This window comes from Uloborus diversus, chromosome 1 (genome assembly GCF_026930045.1).
Source record: "Uloborus diversus isolate 005 chromosome 1, Udiv.v.3.1, whole genome shotgun sequence".
NCBI lineage: Eukaryota > Metazoa > Arthropoda > Arachnida > Araneae > Uloboridae > Uloborus > Uloborus diversus.
In genome coordinates, this window is record NC_072731.1 from 260,949,854 (window position 1) to 260,976,120 (window position 26,267).

Below are 26,267 nucleotides of genomic sequence, written 5' to 3' on the forward strand. Positions count from 1 at the left end.
ATCTTTCATCTAAAATTATTGTAGTAACTTAACCTGTAAATAGTTTTTTGTAATGAATATACAGCCCCCTTACATTCGAATGAAGTATATGGTCCCTCCATTTCTGAAAGATGAGATTTGTGAATGGAACAAAAAGAAAACATCGAGAAGAATTTTGAATTTTGTCGAGCTTTCCAAAGCAGTATAAAAGGCGTATAGCATTTGGATGAGAGAGTTAGTTTTGCTTTTTAAACTGTCTGAGCTGTTAGCTCTGTTATTGTGTGTATTAGCCTTTGCGCTGTGTTTTCGCGTATTTGGATGTTAATACGTGTGTAGCCGTTGAGTTTACGGTGTTAATTGATATTTGCCTAATTGCTATGGTTGATTTAGCAGTTATAACTACATTTCCTGTGCATAGCTGCAAATAAATCTCTTGATTTTTTTTTCTCAAGGACTGTGTTGTCATTTAAAGAATTTCTTGAAGTGGCTGAACTCGTAACAATACTTTTATATGTATAAGAAAATGTCTAAAAGGTTATTCAGTTTAGAAGTATTGCTTCTAAAATCCTTACTTGAGTACACACACCTTTTTCTTTTTTTAAGTTATTGAGAAGCATCTTTTGTTTAAGGGGGTCCGGGACACAAGCTTTAGAGGACGTTTGAATCTTGTTTCTACCTTAAATAGAACGAAAGTTATAGTTATTTCTGTTGCTTGCATCTAACGAATGTGTACATAACTTTAAAACTTTAAACGCGTTTTTCTCCATGATGCAATTTTTCCCGATTTCTTGCATTCAAACTCTTATAAGTCAGGAACCGATAGAGATAAAGTAATGAAACTTGGAGCATATCTTTTTCAAAGAGTTGACTTTAATTTTTATTCGGCAAATTTGAAAAAAAAAAAAACGTTTACTGCAAAAATTATGATTTTTTTTTTAAAAAGTATCTTCGAATTTTTCGAAATTTTTCTTAAAATATTTTTTATTTTTTATTGAATCAATATTTTTAAAATCGCCGAATAAAAATTGAAGCTTAGATATTTGTGCATACTTTTTTGAAAAAAATTGAAAATTGACCAACAATATTTTGAGTTATAGCAATTTAAAGCAACCCCATTTTTTTGAAAAAAAACTAATTAAATTTAAATAAAAAAATAATTTTTTTTTCATATTTATGTTATGATTTTGCTTATTAAATAAATGATGAATCAGTTCAAAAAATTTCAAAACTCTAAAGTACATAATAAAAAAATTTTCAAAATGTGTCCCGGACCCCCTTAATAGACGTAAAAGGAAGTGGTGTGGGGTCCACATTGGATTTTTTTTTCTTCTGTTTTTCAATGTCTAAACGTCAAGCAATATTAATATTAAAGAATTTTTTTCCGAGTTTTAGCTAGCCCCTTACACAACTTTTGCACACTATGCCATAATCAATTTGAAAAGAAAAAAAAAGGGCCCACCCCAATGTTCATAAAATTTACTGTGCAATAATAACTGCCTTTCAACCAAACTATAACTAAACAATCAATATAAATTGAATACAATTAATTGAAAATACAATTAATTGTATGATACAATTAATTGTAATATACAATTAATTGTAGTATACACTTAATTGATACAATTAATTGTATCATACAATTAATTGAATACAATTAATTGTATAATACAATTGATTGTATGATACAATTAATTGTAATAAATTGAATATAATCAAACAATCAAGATAAATTGAATTTGAGAGATAAATAATATGCAAAATTTTAAGGGGGGCTCAAAAATTTTCCCCATGGTTTAGCAGAATAATTTCCCCATCAAATCTTGAGGTTTGTTAAGAGCCATCTTAATTCGGTGCTAATTGACTACCTGTAAAGGGTCTGCAATTGTCTAACAGTCTCATTTTTGTAATATTTCCAGGTGTTGACTGGAGACATTGAAGAAGCTATCTGTGCTCACGCTTTATATTATTCGATATGGCGACGTTTCGGTGCCTTGCCTGAAAGATTCAATTGGCAGAGGATAAGTCCCGATTTAGCCTTTTATCCTTTGCGCCCCGAGCTTATTGAGTCAACCTATCTGCTGTATCAAGCTACTAAAAATCCTTTTTATCTTCACGTAGGCCAGGAAATTATTGAGAGTATAAACAAATATTCCAAAGCAGAGTAAGTATACCTTAATTGTGGAGAGTACAAAATAAATTATTTTTATAATGATGTATTTTATTTAAGATTAATAAATGTATACAACGTTTTTAAAAAAATATCAATTAAAACATGTGAGCATTATTTGATAAGTTTTTCCCTGTACTCTTGCATTTATTCTCAAACTTTTAATTTTTCATTTCCTCTTATCCTTTTGTTGATAGGGACACTAGAACAGTTCACTTTGTTTGCTTATTTTTTTCCTTTATTGATTCATTTAACTTTTTCTTTGGTTTGTTATAAAATTATTTTCTATCAATATTATGAGAAAAAGGTAAATTTTGACAGCTTGTGGCAGATTCTTTTATTGCTATTTGAGGCAAAAAGTGCTTGTAAGACTGGAATCTTATAAAATTCAGAGCATAGGTTCAATGTTGAACAAACACTATATTTGAAAATTGATTTTAGTGCAGATAGGCTATTTATTTATGATGTTCTAAAACTTTTTTTTTTTTTTTGAAATTAATGATTCATGGCGTGTCTCATTAGTTCTTATATTAAACTCAATTTGTAAGTTAAAAGTCATTGCAAATGAGAAAACTTTTCAGTACCTGTGAAACAAGCCTTTGTGTGAAAATTAATTTATTGTTAGGGTGAAAATGGCTTTATGACTTTTTTGTTTTAGTTTTTGTTACTCTTTTCTTCTTATATTTGTAATGTACCTTGTCATTGGAAATAATAATAATAATAAATAAATAAATAATGGGGTTAAGGATGTATTTCTGACTAACTGCATTGCCCGGCTTTGCACGGTCTACCTCGAAAATAAAAGTCATGTTAAGTGACGTATGTTCATCAGGCTTCAATTAGAGAGAAGAAAAAAAACAGCACAACAAAATTTCCCATCAAAATAATCGTTCTCAAAGAAAGAAAATGGCAAATCAAAAGTTCCCGAAAAAATTAAACGCAGCACTCCATAAATATAACTAAAATCCTAAAAATTAAAAAAGATTAATCGCCAAATATATAATAATCAAAAGGAGAAATTTTTGCCTAAAAACAAAATTTCATTTAGTCACACCCAAGGAAAAAAAGTGGCAACCTTCTGAAAGCTAATTTAAAATGTGATCGTGCAAACGATAATTTTTCGATTTAAAATTTCTGTTCCTGGCTTAGCAGTGCTTTTTAATTTTTCCAGGATGATGTTACAGCCTTTTTTTTTAACTCGAAGGAAGTGAAGAAACTATATGGGTGTTTTTTGCGCTCTTTCGAATGGCGCCAAAATCAAAGAAATCGGGTAATTATTTCTGATGGAAAGAGCCATTTAATGCCATTTTCGGGCCTTAAAATTGAAATTCGAACAGTTCGGTTTTTTTTTTGATGTTCGACCCCCCCCCCCCCCCAGGTTCCATCTCATGTGCCCAAGTAATTCCCTGCCAAATTTGGTCCGGATCCGACGAAAACTATGGATTTGGTTAGGGAACATACACACAGATATATATATATATATTTGTTTCATTTATGTAGATACTCATACAGTATTTAATATGTGTCTTTCTGCCCTATTCTGAGGTGAAATATAATGAGAAAGCACAGCCTTCATACTGTAGAGACTATTTCCTAGTGTGTGTTCACTATTTATTCAATTCCCTTGGCAATAACCAGGATTTTTTCTTTTGCCAACCTGTTTTAGTGGTAGAGGATGAAATTATTTATTTTGTTCTTGAATAGTATCTGTTTTTTTTAATTAATTTAAAAAATGAATCATAAAGTTCTCTAAATCCATTCTATTTCTGTGTTTGTGAAAGCAAATTTTGATTTTTAACTTAACATTTTATTTTTCTTTTTGATTTCTAGTTATTTATTTACTCTGTATGTTATATTGATTTTACAAATAGGTGCGGATATGCAACAATACATAATGTGCAAGACAAAACACTAGAAGACAGAATGGAAAGTTTCTTTCTTAGTGAAACCTGTAAATATTTATATTTGGTAAGGTGATTTTTTTCCTCAAGTCTGAATAAAACAGCAAATAAATAAGTTAAAATAACTACTTAAAATTACAAAATTTAAAAAAACAATTTTTTTTTTCAAAACATAGCTTTCCTTAGTACCAGCCATAATAATTAATGTGGGAGCCATTTATATTTATTAAAGTAATGGAGGTTCTTTTATTTATTATACCGCCGCTGCATTATGGTCGGTTCCATGGCAACACATGACAACAGTTTGCATTGATTAAGATAAATGGACTAGGTTTGAAAAATTAAGTTTATTGTTAGCCTCATTTGTCTATCAAGAAGATTAAATTCAATTTGTAAAGCAAACCTTTCATTCTTCAAAAGATCTTCTTCAATGTAAATCTTTTTATGTAGTGCTGTAATCTTTATCTGCTACCTTTATAAGCAAAACACTGTTTGCCAAATGATATGTTTAATTACAAAATGGGTTTTTATCAACATGCAGTGCCAACAAAATGCAAACTACATAAAAGATCTGAATTTTCAATCTAGCACCAAAATCATCTATCTGAGCTGAATATTCACTTTTGTAACATAAAATGTAATTCTAATCCCAATTAGAGGTATCCTAAAATATTAACCATATACAGTGAATGCGCGGTAACTCGAAGTCCGATAACTCGAATATTATCAAGTCCCGACCCCTTTGGCTTTAAATCCATGCTAATTATTCTCAATATCTTGAAGTTTACTTCCTTTAACTCAAAGTTTTTTCAAAGATGACTTGAAATGACTTGAAAAAGAAAAATGAATTCACCTTTGCTTGCAATTTCTGCACAATTGACCTCTAAAGCAAGAAGATCACCTGTTGAGCCAATGTGCGATAAAGAAGTTACACGTGCAGAAATAGGTTAGCTTGTTTTCTTTAGTTGTACTGTACTGTTTACACTTTGACATGTTGCTGGTCTACCAATTTGCATTTAATCTGTCAATTTGTCAAGTCAACTGATTGTACCTTTATTCAAAGGCTGACCTGAGTTAAGATGCGTTCCCCTTCATTCTTTAGTTTGATCATTTGCTGATAAGTTCTTGAACGACAGAGTGAGTTTTCTTTACTATTAAAGATGTCTAAGCAAATACACTCTGTCAATCATATTAAAAGAAAAAGATAAACTTCTAAAGCAGTAGAAAACATGAATACGAATTTGAAACGAATGAAGATGTGCATCTTTCCTTAAGAAGAATCAGCTCTATTCAAGCAGTATCGAAATCAAGACCATGCTTTTGATTTTTTTCTCTCAATATTTTTTATTAAACTGTGCATAGTGCGCTTAAAAACTTTTAAGTTTTATAATTTTATCTCTTGTATGTACATATTTAGTTAAAATATTCAATGGCTTTTAATATTAAAATGTCCAAAACCGAAATTAGCGGCGAGTCGAACTTCCGATAAGTCGAAGTTTTTTTGTTGGTCCCTTTAGATTCGAGTTATCACGAATTGACTGTATTAAGCATTCAAAGTCTGGAATAATAATATACTAGTAATGTCCCCCTAGTTAAGATGCATTCCCCTTCATTCTTTAGTTAGATCATTTGCTGATAAGTTCCTGAGAGACGGAGTGAGCTTCCTTTACTATTAAAATGTCATAGCAAGTACTCTGTTAATGATATTTAAATGACAAATAGAAAAAGTTATGTTCTATATTTTTTATGTTAACTTCTATAATTTTGTCTGTTGCATGTACATAATTATTAAAATATTCGATGGTTTTTAATATCAAAATGTCGAAAACCAAAATTAGCAGTAAGTTGAATTTCCGATATGTCAAAGTTTTTTGTCTGTCCCTTTAGATTTGAGTTATCGCAAATTGACTGTATATATTTAAAAAGCTTCTATTTAAGAACACACTCTTCAACAAAATGACACAAGTACATTACAGCAAAATAAATATTTTAAATTTAGTGTTTGATACAGTTAAATGATTATTCAATTTGAAATATTTGTATGTCAAAGACCTGGTACCGAATTCAATAACTAATTCTTTTTTCTTAATATGTTTTGATGTCTTGTAGCTTTTAAAAGGTAAATTAGGAATGTTTACTAATATAAAGCAAATAGAACTATTTTAAAGATGATGTTTACTATACATATTCAAATTATTGTTTTCTGTAAATGCTATTTGTTGTAAATTTTCAAATCATTTTTTTTCTGGTTAAAAAAGTTTTTACCATATTGCATTTGTAGAAAAAAGTATTTTTAAGATACCATTCAGTTCACACAGACATAATAAACTTCATTACAGAAGGCTGCAAAACATAAATAATACCTTGTAAGAAAGTTTTTGTTGCTGCAAACCAAATTCATATTTTATGGCAGATTTCTTATAATAAATATATGTCGATAATTGGAGATTTCGTAAAAGCCTATGTATTTCATGCATTAAAAATCAGAAATGAGTCTCAGAAATTTAATGTTTCTACACTTAGCATTTTCAACATCGTGGAGAATGAAAAAATACCTATTGGAATGTTTAAAATATTACTTTTGAACGATTTGTTGTCTTTTTAAATACAAAATGTCAAACCTTATAAATCTTAAAATATAAAATAAGAAATATATTTTCTTTCCTTGCCATATTCCATTTCATATTCTGATTTTTTTTTTTTTTTAAATTCAATTAATCACTATTACAATCTTCAGTGCTTTGGTACTATGAATCTCAGTTTATTGTTTGCCATTGTTAGTTACGTACACAATATTTCATTTTACAAGATTCTGAGATTAAGAGCTAAATATTACTCCTGTCTGATGGTTTAACAATAAAATACCACTGCTTTTTAGCAAATAATTATTATTGTTTCGGTAAAATTTTATTCCTAAATACGTACATATTTTATGATTTGATAAAAATATTTTTTAATAAATCAAAGTAAAACAATTTGAAATCTATCAGAAATAGAGATGTGCTCAGAAAAAGTTTTGTATTTTTCAGCTTTTTGATGTGGAGAATCCTGTAAATAAAATGGCCAGTCATTACGTTTTTACGACGGAAGGACATTTGTTCCCCCTGCTATGGAAATCGAGACAAAAGCCGTGGGAGTTCACGTCTAAAATAGGAGATGTGGAATTTCATGTTCCTGTTCCAAATATTCCTCCACTGAAGTCGAAAAATAAAACTCATTCAAATGTAAGAATTTATTTAGTGCATTGTTCAAGTATGACTGTGCCTCTCAATTTTGAGCCAGGGGCGTAATTGGGCCAAAATGTGCTGGTATGACTTTTGGGTACTCTTCTACTATGGGTAATCACGTTTCACACGGAATATCATTTCAAGTATAGTAGACCGTTTTACGTGGGTTTATTTTACGCGGTTTTGATTATGCACGGTTTTAGATTTCACACCTTTATTTTATTTTACGCGGATGAGTTTCGGTTTTACACGTATGCGGCAATGCAAACAGATAAAATTCTCCCCTCTTTCAAAATCCTAACTCCTAAACATTGCAGATTACGCGTAATAGATTGCATTTTGGCGTGCTAATCATCGAGCTTTGGCCACTAGAAACATTTTTTGCAATTGTTTCCAAAGCTCTTTCCAGAAGTAAAGTTATTAAACTCACGCAGTTCAGAACTCACTGGAAGAAGAGCTTTTAGGACTGACAAAGGAGGCCAAAAGCAACGGGGAAACTGACTTCGATGACACGCAACCAAAAACGTTCACATTGAAAATTTTGAGCCATAGAAATGATCTTTCTGATTTGTTAGTGAAGGAAGATTCTGTCATGGAAATGGCTCAAAGTGGTCATGGATTCGTTAATGCTCTGCAAAGAATGACAGCGAAAAATTCTTAATGACTGCCAAAAGACTATCACAGCCAGCTCCTCTTTATGAACAGAACACGAAATTCATTTATGTTTTCTTTATGCATGTTCTGCATAAAAGTCGATATAAGTGTACACATTAAACTTAATATACAATTAGTCATCACTAGAATGAAGTATTTTGTTATCTGCGGAACCAAACCCCTGTTTTAACACTAGTATTAAGTGACAATTTACGCGGCTGGGTCCACTGTATTTCTTATTTTCATTTTGTTTGAAAAATCCAATATTTTTGTAAAATGGACACATCAGACTGTGTTTAAATCTGAATCCTTTTTAAAATGGACATTACAGAAAAATTAGTTTAAAATCAGATAATAGAGAATTTATTTAAAGGTGTGAAGCGTAAATTAGTGCAGGACAAAAGAAGGGGTGTCTCATTAAGCTACTCATCGTATTTGTCGGCATTTTCTATTTCATTGCTAACCAACAAATAGCTACATAATTTTATGTGTGTCAACAGGGCCCAATATAGGCTGATTTTGCTACCGTTTTTCGGTACCTTCACAAAAATCTTGTTTTGAAATAGGTACTTTCACAAAAATCAAGTAATAAAATCAGGTAGCTTCACAAAAACATGGAAAATTTCACAAAAATTCGCATTTTAAAATATAAAATTTGTTTCTCTGTTTAAAACAAAATTTACTTATAACATAAAATTCTAAGCAGGTTTATATGAACAATCGCTTAAATAGCAACCTTTTTGTGGTATTTTAACTAATTTTTAGCTGTTTCTCGCCAAAGTGTATTTATGCAATATTATCGCAATCTTTTAACATGTTTTGGGGAACCGTTTTTCTCATAATTTCCAATATTGTACACAGTACATAGCCCATTAAGCTGAAATTACGATGGTATTTTTGGTACTTCTTAGGTTTGTGGATCCCCCCCCCCTCCCCAAAAAACAAATAATACTAAATGACATTTACACTTTTCAAACTAAAATTTCACTTGTTCTACTTCTCTTTTACAAAAATTAGGATGCCTCTAAAAGTTCACAAAAACAGTGCTGATAAAAAAAAAAACTTTTACAAAAATAGAATGATGCAATATTTTCACAAAAATAGGTAGCGAGAAAAATATCCTGGATTGGCCCCTGGTCAACGTTGAAAGTACTGTTAATGAATAGTAATTTTACACAGTGGTACTGTTTAAGTTCAATCTATTTTCTGTGAAGAATACCCCCTCCCACCCCCAACATCAAGCCATGAATTAAGCGTGATAAAAGCAATACGTACAGGGTTCGTACGCTCCTTCTAAACTCCTCCAATGCTCCTTCATTTAGGGAAAATTTTTGAAGGGCCCTTCAAACTCCATCATTTTTGTTTAACTCCTTAAAAACTCCTTCTTTTTTTAGTTCATGACTGCATGATCTTCCTCTATGACAGTAACTTAAAATCCTTCGATCGACAACTTAACTTCGTCACAAGTGCGATGGTATAAGCACAATTTTAATTTAGTAATTTCGTATATATATATATATATATATATATATATATATATATATATATATATACATATATATATATATATATATTTATATTTATATAGATGTGATTTACAAATTAATCATAGAAGTCATAAAAGCTGAAGGTGAGAATATTATTTAGATGACTAAGACATTTCATAACTGAAGTAAAACATGCTTAAATGGTATATTCAGTAAATTACCTCCCATTAGCCATGGACTAAAGCATAAATACATGGAATACACCGCCAGCTCAGTCATTTCCAGCCGAGGACTGCAGTTTTGTGCTTATTAGCACTCATCAGCCCGGCATAGGAAAGTGACTGAGCCGGAGATGGAAAACCTCTTAAGGAAGCCAAGAGTGCCAAACAAACTGGTAGCTAATTTATATTTGAGTTGAACCAAACTATTGCTTCGGTCAGTCGTCTGGTCAGTGCTGATTCTCTATTAGCTACCAGTTTGTTTGGCACTCTTGGCTTCCTTAAGAGTTTTTCCATCTCCAGCTCAGTCACTTTCCTATGTCAGGCTGATGAGTGCTAATAAGCACGAAACTGCAGTCTTTGGCTGGAAATGACTGAGCTGGCGGTGTATTCCATGTATTTATGCTTAAATGGTGCTCGGCTGTTTTTTTTTCTTCAAGTCTTATGGTTATTGCTTTTCCCTCCACCACACTCTTAGAAGCAAAAGTCAGTTTGTCTAATTATTATTTAAATATTAAAAAATACATAAGTAGCTATACTATATTAAGTGATTGTTTTAAAAAACAATTGTTTAGTAAATCAGAGTTATGATATTGTACAAAGGGTCATTCACAAGTGTTGTCATTCCTTGAGCGGGTAGACGGGTTTCATGAAATTGTGACAAGGGGAAGAGAGAGGGTGACAAAAAGTGGCATCACACACAGGGTTCGTACGCTCCTTCAATACTCCTTCATTCAGGAAATTTTTTAAGGGGCCCTTCAAACTCCTTCATTTTGGTTTTAACTCCTTCAAAACTCCTTCTTTTTTACTTCAAGACTACATAATCCTCCTCTGTGACAGTAACTTATGCTACTTTGATCGACAACTAACTCCGTCACAAGGGCGATTTTAATGTAGTAATTTCGTGCATTTATTTTTTTCGATTTACAAATTGATCATAGTTAAGTCATAAAAGTTGAAGGTGAGAATTTTATTAAAAGACTAAAACATTTCATAAGTGAAGTAAAACATGCTTAAATTGTGCTTGCTATATGTAGATGTGCTACATTAAGTGATTGTGTTAAAAAAACAATTGTTTAGTAAATCACAGTTTTGATATTGTAAAAAGGGTCATCTACAAATGATGTCATGCCTTGAGGAGGAGACGGGCTTATAAAATTGTAACAAGGGGAAGAGAGAGGGTGACAAAAAGTGACATCACACAGTTATTGTAACAATGTGTTTATAAAAAATACGACGTGACAAGAAGAGGAGTTGGGTGAAGTATGACACTTGGTGATAAAAGGGGAAGGAGATCATATTTTGAAAAAAAGTGTGACATCATTTAAGGACAGCCCATTAGTACTCCTTCAAAACTCCTCCAAAACTCCTTCATTTTATTTCTGAAATTGAGTACGAACCCTGACACAGTTATTTTTACAATATGTTTTTAAAAAATATGGCATGTGACAAGAGGAGGAGTAAGGCGAAGTGTGACAAAGGGGGAATAGGGTCAAATACGTTGAAAAAAAAAACTGCGACATCATTTAAGGACAGCCCATTAGTACTCCTTACAAAATTCTCATTTTACTCCTTCAAAACTCCTCCAATATTCCTTCATTTTGTTTCTGAAATTGAGTACTGTAACACTGATCAGGGCTCAAGCTCAATGGACCTAAGGAAAAGTTTTTTTTTATGTGTGCCAGAGTATTTTATATATTTTACAAATACAAATACGATGACCAGCAACAGGCTCTGGGCTCAGCTAGACTGGTCCTAGTCAATTTACAATCCCCAGTGAAGACCAATGGCCCTCTTGAAACTGTCTACTCCCGTGCTCATTACCACCTCTTCCGGTAAGCTGTTCCAAGGTTCCACTACCCTGCTAAAATAATACATTTTCCTAATATCCATGTTAGCCTGAGATTTAAATAGCTTAAAACAATGACCCCTTGTCCTGTTTTCAGTGCTAAACTTCAGCCCCGGAACATCTTTCGTTTTAATAAATTTAAACAGCTGAATCATGTCCCCTCGGTCTCTTCTTTGCTCAAGACTACATTTTTAGCCTTCTAAGCCTGGAATCATAGTCTAAGTGAGAAAGTCCACTTATTAGCCTTGTAGCCCGCCTTTGAACCCTTTCCAATACATTAATGTCTTTTCAATGACAAATGCGACTTATCATGATCCTAGGAAATATTGGGGGGCGGGGGGTGGACATGCCAATACTTTAGTCTTTGAAAGCTTTAAGGGAAAATCTTGTAATGTATATCTAATTCATTCTTCATTTCATAATTTATAATTATGATATTTTCAGAAGTTGAATCACAAAAATTTTATATTTATTTATTTTCAGTGTGAAAGAATACCTGATGAAAGACAATTTTTGTTGCCTTTAAAGCCAAAATACATGCTTCAGATTAGTCAAGCTCTAGGTCTTGAAAGTTAATTTTACTATTTTTAAAACTATCTAATATATTTTTGTATGAAAATACATAAATGTACAAATATTTATGCAGATCATATTTATTGTATAGAATGTAAAAAGAACCTTATTTTGATTAACTGAAAAATATGTATTCATGAGTACATTTCCAGTTATATTTTGTAAGTTTTTATTTACTTGTTGCAATAAACTCATTATTTTTATCATTGTTGTGTTCTGTGGTATTTCCAAAGCAAATCTATGCAGTATAATTGTGGCACTCAGAGCTAAAGTGGATCAAGTTGATAAATGACAGTTTTGAGATAATCTAGGTAAAAGTTTATTGCCTCTGTTATCTTTAAGAGATATAATCACTAAAAGTATATATATACAGGGTGTTCCGTTTTAACCTGCAAGATTTTCCCCACCATTAGTCCTAGATGTATACTTACAATTGCAAAATTGATCAAAATCAGATTCAGAGTTAAGATATTGAAAGTTTGAAGCAAGAATAAAAATGTGTCAAAAAATACGAAATTTAACTTTTTATACTGCCCCTGTGTCCCCTAACTAATATTTAGAGAAATAATCTCCTTTGAAAACTATTACTGACACAAAAACTTGACATTTGTGCGACCAAAACTCAGGAGATATTCAAATTTAAAGTTTTAAGCTACCATACTGAAGATGAGTTTGGAACTTTTCGCACTTTCAGAAGAATGACAGGTTATCAAAGTAAGAAAAACAAGGTATTTATATTTTTCATTGCCATTCAAAAATAAATGAAAATGTTATGCCGTGATACGCAAAAACATACTAGAAAACCTCGAATAATTTTAAAAATTACTCTATGCACACATGTGATTTTAAACACTTGTTAACCACTATATTTTCCCCCAAAAAAAGTGGTGTAAGTCACAAAACGCTGCGTTTAATATCTGGTGAAGATTGGTCGTACTAATTTCAAACTTTTTGTGTTGGAATAATTTTTCAATAGAGATTATTTCCCTAAATATGTTAGGGGACCTGGGGCCATATAAAAAGTAAAATTTTGTATTCTTTGACTCATTTTAATTTTTGCTTCAAACTTTCAATATCTTAACACTGCATCTGATTTTGAACATTTTTGCAATTGAAAGAATACATCTAACGGTTACCAAAGTAAAGGTCTTGCAGGTTAAAACGGAACACCCTGTATATTTTTTGCATTATAGAATGATTTCATTGTTGTATAACGATTAACTTAAAAATTGGTTGAAATTTTTGTAGCTCAAAAATAATAATTTTGGTGTCAGTTCAACTTTTAAATCAAAATTTACTGGACTTGATTTACTTAGATCGTGTAGCTATAGTAACTATAGTCGTAAATCACAATAACTAGGGCTTGATTCACTTTTGATTTGAAAATTTACAATTAAATATTATTAATCTGCAGGAAATAATTTTTTTTTTTTTTTTTAATTTTGGATTCTCTCTACTTTAGCGCGCCTCATTTATTTATGAACTATTGACAGTAGTTACATTAGTCTGCACTTAGATGAATCTGGTACCATTAGTCATTTTAATTAAAACTACAAGGTTGAAATTATTCTGTTTGAATAGTTTGAACCTACCTAGAGTTTGCTTCAAAAGCCTAGATGTATTATTATTTTTTTTTTTTAATTTTTTTTTAAAATCAGTGGCGGATCCAGACGATTATTTTGGGAGGGGCGAATGGTTAATGCCATATATATTGGGGGGAGGCGGCACTTATGAGCATTAAAAAAAAACAAGGCAAAGAACTGAAGCATATCGTTTATTTTTATTTATTTATTTTTAGTGTGGTTAAAATAGTTTAAATTATGAAAGTTAATAGTTTTTAAGTATTTCTATTTTAAAGAAAAGAAAAAAAAAGGAAAATGAATTTCTACCTGTATGCTAGATTTCTTTGATTCCAACCCTATGATTCGTTTGAGGACTAGGAAGCAATTTTCAATAGTTCAGGTCCTAAATTGTACTTTTTTTCGTTGTAAAAGAAAGATAGCAGTATCAAGATGGCATCTGTTTTTTTTCTTTTTTCAATTTTAGTACTGGACATAAAGATTTAAGCCAGAAGAATGAGTATTGCAAAAACGGGAGTTATAAATAAAATTTGAAGATAGCTATGGATTCGTTAGTCGATTGAGCTATTTGATACACAAGTGTTCGCGAGTTCTCCCCCGAAAATTTTGTTCAAAAAACGCAAATTTGATTGAGCGATCTTTTTGGTGGTATTAAGGGGAGGAACTTTTGAAGGATCTTCTCCAGAAATGTTTCGAAATCGAAGGCTTAAAAACGCGACTGTTGGCGATCTTTGTTGGTGTGAAAGGAAGGGATGGGATTCAGGAACTCTCCCCAGTCACTTTTCGATATTTAGTTATACTAAGGAATAGAAAAGGGGGGGGGGGGGCGGTCCTCCGGAAAATTTCGGAATTGAAGTCATAAACAATCAACTGTGGCCATCCATGATAACGTTGGGAGAAGGCATGGGATTCAGAACTCCTCCCCAAAAATGTTTCGAAATTGAAGTTCCACAAACGCAACTTTAGTTTAGAAAACCTTCAATGATGTTCGAAGATAGAGGAAGAACGGCTTAAAGGGCTCTTCTCCGGAAATGTTCCGAAATAAAAAAGCGAACGAGGTTCGGAACTGTCTCCCGAAAAGTTTTCGACATTGAGGGTCCAAAAACGAAATTTTGGACAATTTTTGGTTCCAGGAAATTTGGGTGTATTTAACCAGAAATTGTCTTAAAAACGCGATTGTTAGCCGTTCCTCATAGGTAGCTTTAAGTGAAGAGATATAGAGTTTCAGGAACTGCCCCTCAGCTTTTTAAACGCAGTTGTAGGCCATGGTTAACTTTACATTCACATTTTCTTGTTAAGTTTTTTCTGGTTTTGTCGTAATCGACGACACTGAAATTCAAGGCAGTTATCCATAGAAGTATTCGGGAAAGCAACTTCTCTCGTCAGTAAAATCACGAAATATGCTGCAGTATATCCAATTTAAAGTCTTAAAGCTCTTCGGTGGTTATGACCACTGTCATTCTTCCAGAATGACACAGGTTCATGAGTGCCACTTTTCTGTCCAGAGGGATTCCGTCTGTCATTTGAAAGTTTATTTTCCTTTATTTTTTATTAGAACATATTTTTAGTTGAGAAGTTGTATATAACATTAAGGGTTTTCTTTAGAAGAAGGGAAGTCTCTCACATTTCCGGACCTTTCACGAAGTTACTTTGAAACGGGCCGTGGTGGCCTAATTGGTAAGGCATTGGACTTGAGGCCGGAGGGTCTCGGGTTCGATTCTCGCTGGTCGAAGATCCACCGTCGTCATTAATGGTGACTCGGCGACGTTAAAAATGCTTGTGCTCACCAGGGGCGGACTGGGTCCCGAAAGAGGGCGCCAACCTTGGCTTCCAAAGGGCGCAAAAAAAAAAAAGTGCAAAAAGAAAAAAAAAAAAGATGCAATAATTAAAATAAATAAATAAACAAATAATAAATAAATAAATAAAACGATGGTACACAGGTGTACGGGTTTAAAGAAAAGAAAAAAAACGAAGTGAAGTTGCACAGGTTTGTTTTAGCAGAAAAAATAAATAAACAAATAAAAATAAAGAAGCTACACCAAAAATAAAAATTATAATTTTTTTAAAATAAAAAAAGGTTTTTAGGCTTGAGGGCGCATAGGCGGGAGGGCGCATCGGCCCGCGGGCCTGCGAGCCAGTCCGCCCCTGGTGGTCACACTGTCCTCCAAGTGAAACGATACCTGTGGGGGTGCCAAACCAGAAAGTTATTTGGCTCCTGACCTGGTCCTAAATTCTCGAACTGTCTACAGATGGCACCACCATCTATTGTGTTGTCTTCTGAAGGCAAAGCGCCTGGCACGCAGTCCTTCATAGTTTGAGGGCCAGAGGTCCCTTTGATAGTTGATACTTTGAAACAGACTTGTACGAAATAGATAACTCTCTTAAAAACAAATATTTCAAAAAATCTCTAACTCTGTTATGCAAACGATACTTCACAAAATTCTGAAGCTTAAGAATTGTATCTAGCGGATTTGAATCGTTAAGCTAATTCAATTCTGGTATAAAATTGTATGCCATTAGTATTAAATTTAAAAAATCGGTTAATACAAGATTTGTGCTCCAAATGGCGTTTTACTCAACCTCTCATCAGTTATTTTAGCGACATGACTAGCGTGACTTGAAACCTTACAGCAGGAATTATAAATGGAGGGAGCCATTCTAATCATTGGCTTAGCAAAAGCTTGGACAAAGATCTCAAGTCACGTGACTTAACAACGACGAATGGTTGTCGCACGAATGAAAGTTTTAACTCCCTCCATTTTATCTCTTCTCAATGCTTGAAACAAAGCTGGATCCACAGCTCTTTTGGAGCAAAGAGTTGGGATAGATTGTTCTTCAGTAGCGGATTTTAGGGAGGGCCCAGGGGGCCTGTGCCCCCTCCCCCAAAGGATGAATTAATTTCATGATTTTTTTATTACTTTTTAATTGACCTTTCTTTTGCATTTTTTTTTTTTTTACGAAGTTCATCAAAAAGAACACAAAATAGACACAGCATATTTTGAATAAAAGCATTTTTGTTTGCTGAAGAATGTCAATGAAATCGTCAAGAATGTGAAAGCACGTCAAGATGCCTTGCTGAACCACGGCATCGGTTCTGAACTGCTGATCCTCCAAGCGTTTCTTTTAAGGTTCAAAGAGATGAAAATCACTTGGTGCGAGGTCGGTACAGTAAGGAAAGTGGTCCAATACCTCCCAACGCAAAAACCATATTACACTTTTTGTTTCATACTCGGGACATACTTCCGTCAATGCAACATTTTAAAACATTTTACCCTGTTAAGGGCTGTTCACTTATCGGCCGTCCGTCCCGTTTTTCTCCTCCTGATGAAACAGGTTTTCTTTGCTGGTTGCCATGACAGCAAGCCATCTTGGACGGGACCGGATTCGATCAGAAAAACCTTGATATCTGACGGCCGTCAAAAGTAGGACAGCATTTCACCGGATTCCGCCAAGCAGCGCGCTCTGGTGGGTGATTTCAGCCACGTGATTGATGTGCGGCGACCGTATGTGAATGCTACTCTGTTTTCGTCGGCAGTCCGTCACGTCAAAAAACGAGATGGACGGGACGGCCGGCCGATATGTAAACTGCCCTTTAGTGGACACTCAGCTCCATCCACTGGAACCGTTTGAAACCTCTAACCTCTAATCATCTTCGTTATCTTCAGTATGATTTTTATTCATGCAAAGAATTAACACACTCGTCAGAGCTCTTGTCACCTTTAATTTTGGAATAAGTAGCTTTTAATCAACTAGTTACTATTAGATTGGAATTAATTATTCTATTTTATTAAACTTAAAATGAAGTAAACTATTTTTACGGTGCTACTATTTTGAACTATTATTTACTATAATAAACTAAAAGATGAAAAGCAAAACAACTTTTTCTTGCAGCTAACAAAAAAATCTGCATATAATGCAGATCTGCATACTGCACTAATCTCAACTATGTCTGTATAGACATTGAGAAATGGGTGCTTTTTGTTTGAAAACTGAAATGGAATAATCTTTTTCAGCAAACTTTATTTTGTTCGAGCGATTTTAAATGAATTTGTTTTTTGTCTGTATTGAAGTTTTGAACTGTTTTAAGAGGAACAAACCTTCAATTATTATTATTAAAGACGTACCGAGTAGCACTTTGGCCGAGTAGCCGAGTACCGAGTACTCGGCCTTTCACTACTCGGCCGAGTACCGAGTTACCGAGTACTCGGCTTTTCACTACTCGGCCGAGTTACCAAGTACCAATTATGTTTTAAGAAGAACCACCGACACACATGTGATGAATTTTGAACTTATTGGAATAGTAGTATAGACCTCCTTGTCCATATAATAGTTTTTAAAACTAAATTCCTGCTGAAATTTAATTACGCATTATATAAACAATTTTGTTTGTCAAAAATTTTACAAAAAAAAAAAAAATATTTTTAAAATTAAAAATAAATAAAAAGTATGATTTATCAAGTTGGAATTAAAACAAATTACAGTGAAATCCCTCTAATGCAGACACTAACAGGACAATTTTTTTTTGTCCGCAATAGAGAGGTGTCCGCAGGACAGGGGTTAATAATGTTATTCGCATTGGAACTGGGGAATTGAAAATTGTCCGCATAAGAGGGATGTCCGTTAGGAGGGGTTTCACTGTATACCAATCAATTACAGTTCTAGTCAACATAAATAATTTTTAAAAACAGATAAAACAAATGTGCAGGAACACTGCTGACACGTGTTTCTGACCCCCCATTACAAGGAACGTCTTTTTCAGTGCATAACATGTGAGCTAAAGAATGTAAAGACATACGACAAAAAAATCCGAGTTTTGTCTTTAAATCCACGAGCTCCCATTTTGTGCATTGAAAAAGAAATTCCTTGTAACACTAAATACGTGTCTGCAGTGTTCCTGCACTGTGCTTTTAACGTTGTTTTATTTCCTTTTATTTTTTCAGCAAAGGTATTTTTATATTTTTTATAACTAATTTTTGTTTGTAGCAAAAATTCATTCTTAATATAAAAATTCCATATTTTCTATACTTACCTTTTTTGCATAATTTTTAATAAATAAGTTTTATTAACTTTGGGGACATTAAAATAAAGATTTATTCCATTGAAGCATTACAAACTTCATTTATCTCAAAATTTAAATTTGACTTATAAATTTTAATTGTAAATGATTGCAGAATATAATGCTTGCTCTTTTTTTTAATAAATTTTAGTATCTGTCTTGGACATCATTCAACTTTTTGCAACTACTCGGTATTGGCCGAGTATCTGATCAGAATTTGGCCGAGTACCGAGTACTCGGCAAATTGGCCGAGTACCGAGTAGTTACCGAGTACTCGGTACGTCTCTAATTATTATTATTATTATTATTATTTGAAAGTCACTTCTTTATTGCCCAGCTTTTACTTTTCCTTCACTGTAAGAACTGTCTTTTCTCTCAATATGACAAAAATATCTCATCAGAACACCAATAAAACAGAAGTTATCAAAATATTGTTATTGACATCGCTTAAAATACAAGCCACAACAACTTGTATCTCATGTAAGCGGAATTTCCTTTTTGAAGATAAATGGAGTTGCTTTATCAAATCCGTCTGAGCACTCAACACCCTTCTGTTCTTTCTCACAGGATTGCTACATATTGATATTTTACCATCGCGGCAATCTTTCTGACAAATAGCATATACAATGGAGTACACTCGAAAGTGGCTGTACGGTAAGTTTACCCCTTTTAGTACACCGTTCATTCGCAGTCAAAACTAATTCTTCTCATGTTTTGCTGAATAATTCGTAAAAATTATATCCATCTCAAAAACCTCTTTGGGCCAAACAATTAGTTAAAATTGTATCCAGTTCATTTGAATTCAAGGCGTCAAAGTTCAAATGATTTTTATTTTTTTCTTTCTTTTACTTTTACGGGAAAGTTACTAAAAGGGAAATGATTAGAAATATTTTTGTTCATACACTATTTTAGACGTGTTTATTTACTGGATTGCCGCACATTTCCCCTTTTTTTTCATACTTCCCCCCCTCCCCCCCCCCAAAAAAAAATCCTGTAGTAGAACCTCAAAATATTTCAAGTTGTATTTCTCAATAATTACATCACGTATCAATAAACATACAATTTTTCAGTTCGAACGAATAGTTCCTGAGATTACCGCGTTCAAACAAACAAACAAACTTTTCTACTTTATATTATTAGTATAGATAACTAATACATACGTAGTAAAATTATATGTATGCATTTTTTCTTTCACATATTACATATTCACGGTTGTTACGAATAACGGCTAATATGAACAAATTCGTGGATTTTTGACAGTCCGTATTAACCGAGTTCCACTGTATTTAATTTGTCATGTGCTAAATGTTACAGTTGTTAAAATCATTATGAGCTTCTTAAAATGTGTTCTCTTAATTTGTGCACTTGTTCATTTACTGGTCAGACTACCCCCTATATCTATCTCAAAAACATAGATAAAAGGAACAAATCTTTGAGTTTACGTAGTAATGAGCAATAATAAATGGGTATATACGCACTCGATATTAAAGCGTTTCACCAAAAACGATTTTCTCAGTGAGTAGAACTGGTAATAAAATATTATAACTACAAGAATTGTACATGGCTGTGATCATTTTCAACTTTTGAATAAAATCACAAGTTTTTAAGAAAGAGAATATAGAGACACACTCATACTTTCCATCGTGGAATATTAGCAGGGCCTGACAATTGCTTGTGAGCAGATTTGCCCCGATATTTATTCGGTACCTCCTCCCCCTGCCACCACCACGAGAAGTAATAAAATATTATGATACCAACGCATTTAAAAACCCCACGAAAAGTTTGGTGACGATAAATATTTTCAAGCGATATATCATAATTATTCATTAGTGACGCGTCAAATGTTTTGCCTGATAGCAATAAGATGCAAATACGAAAATTTTCTACTATGTAACTTTTGAATGTAATAATAGCTAAGCTAAGCCTGAAACGTCTTTGCGATTTGCGAAAATATCAAAATTTTAAGGAGAAAATGTCTTTTTAATGCGTATTTACATTTTGTAATAGTACGATGCTCAATTTTGCATTAACTTCCGGCGATATTTTGGCCGCAACATTTTGCCCCGCGACATTTCGGCGGTGACATTTTGACCCCAAACAGATGGAAACTGCTTATTGATGAAGGACCGCGCGTAAAAATATTTGGGCACCAGTTTTTAGCTATCATTCATTCGAGTCGTTTTTTTTTTTTTTTTAGTTTTCAATTTAATATTATTTTTTCTGTGCTCGGTAAAAAAAAATCCAAAAAGTTCCTGGGAAAAAATGGGCAGCCTATGTACCAGATTTCTGCCAGTAACATATCTGGCAAAAAACACGAATGTTCCCCGCTAAAAGTCAGCAACATTCTTAAAATTAACTTGGAATATATCTAGAAAATCCAGAAACCGTCCAAATAAATCCTGTTTCTGGAAGAAATCGCGAGCTTTCATTGAAAACTAGAAGTGCTAACAGCAATAGCTTGGTACCTTCCTGATTTATCGGAAAAGCTCTTGCAGCAAAAATGGCAGAAGCTAAGGCAGAATTGCAAGCAGATACAAAACAACATACAGTAGTGGTAAAAAAAATTGCATCACCCGCGCCGCAAAGGAGAGGCATATCATCCTGACTGCATTCAACACACAGTCAAGCAACCCGTATCCCAGCTGATTTGGGGATGGATTTCTGATCAAGGAGTTGGTGGGTTTCCCTTTGTGCAAGGAACAGTAAACGCTTAGGTGTATATTGGTATTTTGGAGGAGAAATTGCTTCCTACTATCCGGGATCCCTTTGCATCAGTTCCAAACGTCATTTGCCAGGATGATTCTGCTCCGTGCCACAGGGCAAAACTGGTAAGTAACAACTCCAAAACCTTTATTCTGCCATTAGACTTAAATTGGCGTGGGGTTAAGTAATTTTTTCTCTCTAAACTCACACGCAGGTTCAGAAATGGAAAAATGAGCATGGGGTCAGCAGTTTGCCTTGGCCTGGAAACAGCCCCGATCCACGTAGACAATGATCGGATTCCTGCTGTTAAATGTTTATTTCATAAGTTTTGCAGAATTTCGCATACATTCATCGTTAATCGGTCGACCAAAACTTCTCACATAATCCCATTGTTGTGAAGATGCGAGGGTGATGCAATTTTTTTTTTAACAGTACTGTACTTGCCTGCAATCCTTTCCAAGTTACACTATCCAGAGACTGCCTTTTCCCTTGCTTGGGCCTCAGTCAATCTGGAATGGTCAGCTGAAGCTAAACGGAGCTGAAAACTAAACACCTAACAAAAAGTTGAATACATATTCACAGTGGTAGCTAAAAATGTTTTTCACAACAGTGTGACATCTGCATACATACAACTTAAAGCGAGCCTGGAAACGTATTTGCAAAGATATTTGATTTTCACAGAAAACTGGTGAAATCATAAAACGTTGCTCGGAAATAATCTGTGACGCTTCGGAATTCTCTTACAGTGTAACTTAGAACCCCTTGAAAAGGACAGACCGACTTATCCGACATTTTGGTTCCAAGACAGCTTTGAATCCAACCTTAGTTCTAGTATTTATAATTAAGCTACACTATTCGCCGGTTGCTATGTCGTCAAGCAATTGATGATAAATTGAGTAAAATGCCACTTAAAGTAAATCTAGAAAAATAACTTAGTTCACAAATTCAACAAAAGTGTATCGGGAAATGTTTACTGCAATGAACCACATTTTCACAACTTATTGAGCAATCACGATTGCTTATTGTTCTCACTTGACTGTTTTGAATTCCTATGATTTTATTTTCCCGCCGCCTCCCCTCCCCCCCAGCACCACCGTTGACCGACCTCACGATGCTGCTCCTCTTGCGAAAACTGTCTCCAGGTTGCATCCATGTCCTACACACAAGAGCATACATACACAACTACACAAACACACGCACACACACACACACAAACACATACACCTATACACACATACACATACACACACGCATATATACAGACACCTACACATACACACACAAAAACATACACACATACATACACATAACTACTCACACATTCATGCATACATACATAGAGACACCTACACATACACACACACACACACACACAAAACATATACCATACACACATACACACATTCATGCCTGCACACAGACACATATGCCTACACACACATACACATACCCCCCACACACACATTCATGCACACAACTACCCACACATTTATACCAGCTCACAGACACAAACACACATGCCTGCACACACAAACACATACCCTCTACACACAAACACACATACCCCCACACACAAACACACACGCCTACATACACACACTCGTGATTGCGAAAAACATAATTTGAATTCAAAGTGTCAAAATTCAAATTAATTTTCTTTTTTTTTTGTTTTTAATTTTATTAATTAAACCTTCATCCATTTACAGAATAAAATAATCAAACATCAATGAGGCAACAAATCTAAAGCTTGGGACCAGTTTTTTTGTAACGAGGCTTTTGTACAAGCATCCATTTTGTCCCCCGACACTTTTGAAACCAAAATGTCAGATAAGTCGGCTACCCTTTTATAGTGGCCTTACTGTAACTGAACAGACTAACTATGTATGCTGAAAAATAATATTAAATATTTCTATTCATATAGCCATTTGTGCGTTATTATTATTGGCGTTGTTGGCAAAGGGAGCCGAAGAACAAAGTCAAGGTGAGTGACTTAAAAATGTTTAAAATCAGTAGTAGTTTGTTTCAAATCCTTTAATCGCATTTACCTTTTCCCCTAAAAGAGGTACGAATGGCCACAAAATCTATTTCCACTCAAACTTATTTTACGTCAAAAACATTTTTATTGCAGCTTAAATTAAAGATCAGTCCAATATTCTTATGCGCTATAGATCAATCAATCAATCAATTTCAAAACCATTAAAAGTATTTACGTTATTTGATATTAGAGCAAGGTAATTAGTGAAATATAATGGGATCGTTTCCGAAATTTTAAAAGTATTTTTTTCTGAAAGAGCATGCTTTTAAAAACATAGGGTTTGATTTTTTTAAAAATAACTTGATAAAGTTTACTATTTTTAAAAAATATTTAAATCGGTGCGCAGACTCAATTTATTTTTTTACGCTTCAGCTCATAACATCACAAATGATGTACTGCCATTCACTGGTGCCATTAGCGCAGAGCGCAATATTTAATTCACTTCTTTACTCATATGTAATGGCACCGATATGGTTGATAGCAAGAGTAGAGCTCAATATTTAATTCGCTTCTGAATTATCATACCCTGAAAATGCAGTAGACAGCAAGCGTAAACATTCAGCGCACCAGTGGAATGTGCCAAAGTACATCATTTGTGATGTAAAGACCGCACCTTGTTTGAAAAAAAAGGACATTTAAAAAAAACTAATTAAAAAAACTGTTGGGAAAATGATAGTATTTTCCGGGTCCATGTTATTATTATTATTTTTTTACTCATTCTCTCAACTTCAGTGACTAAAAATGGTACTTTTGACTGAAGGAAACAACTCCATTGAACCTGGATATACGAACAAACTAAAATATTGTTTCTCGTCGGTAAATTTGTATTATAATATCGCGGCAACAATTCAATGCTTGAATAATTGATTAAATTTGAAAATTTAAGGTGTCCTAAGTTGGTTTGAAGAAGTTTAAAAACTGCTATGTTTACACACAGATCAAAACTTTGACTTTTTTCAATAAAGTATAAAATATTACTAGAAAGATATGACCCACAAGGAAAATTTGTTCCAATGTTCCAAGGTAATTAGAAGATGAGTTATAATTATTTTTAACTAATTTCCTGCCCAAAATTTAGGCGAGCCTTCAATTGTCAATTCAGGGTTTATCGGTCCATTGTTGAGAACAATGAATCTCAAATTTTCAAAGTAATATAGATATGATTTCCGCACACAAGCATCGATGACTGAGATGGATTAGCTGGAGTAGACAATTTCTCGACAGGCAATTTATCGGCCCAGTTGAATGTTTTTGGAGCTCGGCTGTTACACACAAGGAGTACAATTATTCTTTTTGGAGTTCGAGAGACCGCGTTTCGAATGCCTCCCGAGACCTTTAATGGTTTTTTAGGGGGCGGGATTTCATGAATATAAAAGGTTTTGAATTATGTTGAAATGAATATTTTTTCGTGAAACAAGTTAAACTAAACAGAAAAAAAAATTTAATAAATTAACTTAATAGTTCAAAAAACTAATAATAATAATAATAAACACACTTTCGTAGCAAAATGAACAAAAAAGTAAAAAATAATCTTTAGATGATAAGTATATAAAGTAATTGACCAAACACTTAACATTGATGTAGTATAAAAAAGCGTGGGGGGCGTCTTATCAGTTGTCTTGAATTCTTTCCATTTGTTGTCCATGCAATGTAAATAGACAGCACCCCGCGGTTTTTTGTATTACATTAAAATTAAGTGTTTGGTCAATTACTTTATATACTCACCATCCAAAAATTATTTTAAACTTTTTAGTTCATTTTGCTACAAAAGCGTATTTTTTTTTTTTAGTTTTTTAAACAATTAATTTATTTTTTAAAATGGGTAATTTATCTTCTTTCTCTCCGAGGAGAAATAAACTCTCTCAACGTCAAGTGACTTTTTACCAGAGTCATACTCTACGACCTATACAACGGGGCGGCTTAGTGCCAGAAAGATAAATTTTAAAGAGAAAAGATAAATTGCCCGTTTTTGTAGAGGTGATACATTGTCTCTCTTGCTGTATTTTAAAATTCTCTCTCTTGTTTTACTTTTCTATTCACTTTCTTCTGTTTTTCCTTTTCACCAGCCCGCTTTTGCGAGAAAGAATACATTCTCTGTATTGTTGTATTTTTAAATTTTACGTGATAGCATGGCAACAAGTTAATAAATAATATTACATTTATTTTAAATTAAAAAAATATCAAGAAGTTAATAAAAAAAATATTATAAGAAGCGTCAGAAATATTTATTCATACAATATATATATTCAGTAGTTTTTGCGTGAAAGAGTAACAAACATCCATCCATACAGACAAACTTTCGCATGTATAATAGTAGTAAGATTTTTACTCTCTTGTAATTTTTTTTTCACTTGAACTGTTCACTTGCTATTTTTCCTGAGAGACAATATACAGGTAGTTATCAAAATAATGGACACACCTGTTTATAAAAGTAAAATTTTGGAATGAGCTTCGTACGTAATAAAGAATAAAACTAAATATCTGTTTTTTTTTTTTTTTTAAATAAATAGCAATGTACATATTCTTGTAGTATATGGTGGATTAATTGAAGTTCTGGACGTCTTGGATTTTGTTCAAGCGCGTGAAATATCGGACCTCTCAAATTTTAAAAGAGGCCAATCTGTTGGAGCGCGTCTAGCTGAAGCAAATGTAACTGAAACATCTCAACTTTTTGGTGTTTCTAGAGGTACAGTATCTAAAGTCATGACAGCAGACACGCAGCGCGGTAAGACAAGCTCGGCAAAGCAAAATAGTGGGCGGAAAGAGAAGCTCAGTGAAAGAGACGGACGGGTATTGAAGAGGATTGTAATGTCTAAAAAGCGAACAATATCAGCAAAA

The 26,267-nt window shown here is 33.3% G+C and overlaps 2 protein-coding genes across 2 annotated transcripts in view; both read left to right on the forward strand.

Annotated features, from left to right (window-relative positions):
* Positions 1-12,262, forward strand: part of LOC129234252 (ER degradation-enhancing alpha-mannosidase-like protein 1) — a 40,733-nt gene extending 28,471 nt beyond the window's left edge. Inside the window, exons 10-13 of the mRNA XM_054868233.1 lie at positions 1,896-2,140; positions 4,018-4,114; positions 7,077-7,271; positions 11,966-12,262. Of these exons, the coding sequence (XP_054724208.1) occupies positions 1,896-2,140; positions 4,018-4,114; positions 7,077-7,271; positions 11,966-12,058 (630 nt within the window). The 3' untranslated portion in view covers positions 12,059-12,262. The remainder of the gene's footprint in view (positions 1-1,895; positions 2,141-4,017; positions 4,115-7,076; positions 7,272-11,965) is intronic.
* Positions 12,263-19,263: 7,001 nt separating this feature from the next.
* The window catches only part of LOC129220406 (uncharacterized), a 44,148-nt gene continuing 37,144 nt past the window's right edge, over positions 19,264-26,267 (forward strand). The window contains exons 1-2 of the mRNA XM_054854827.1: positions 19,264-19,345; positions 23,316-23,375. Coding sequence (XP_054710802.1) covers positions 19,318-19,345; positions 23,316-23,375 — 88 coding nt within the window. The 5' untranslated portion in view covers positions 19,264-19,317. The remainder of the gene's footprint in view (positions 19,346-23,315; positions 23,376-26,267) is intronic.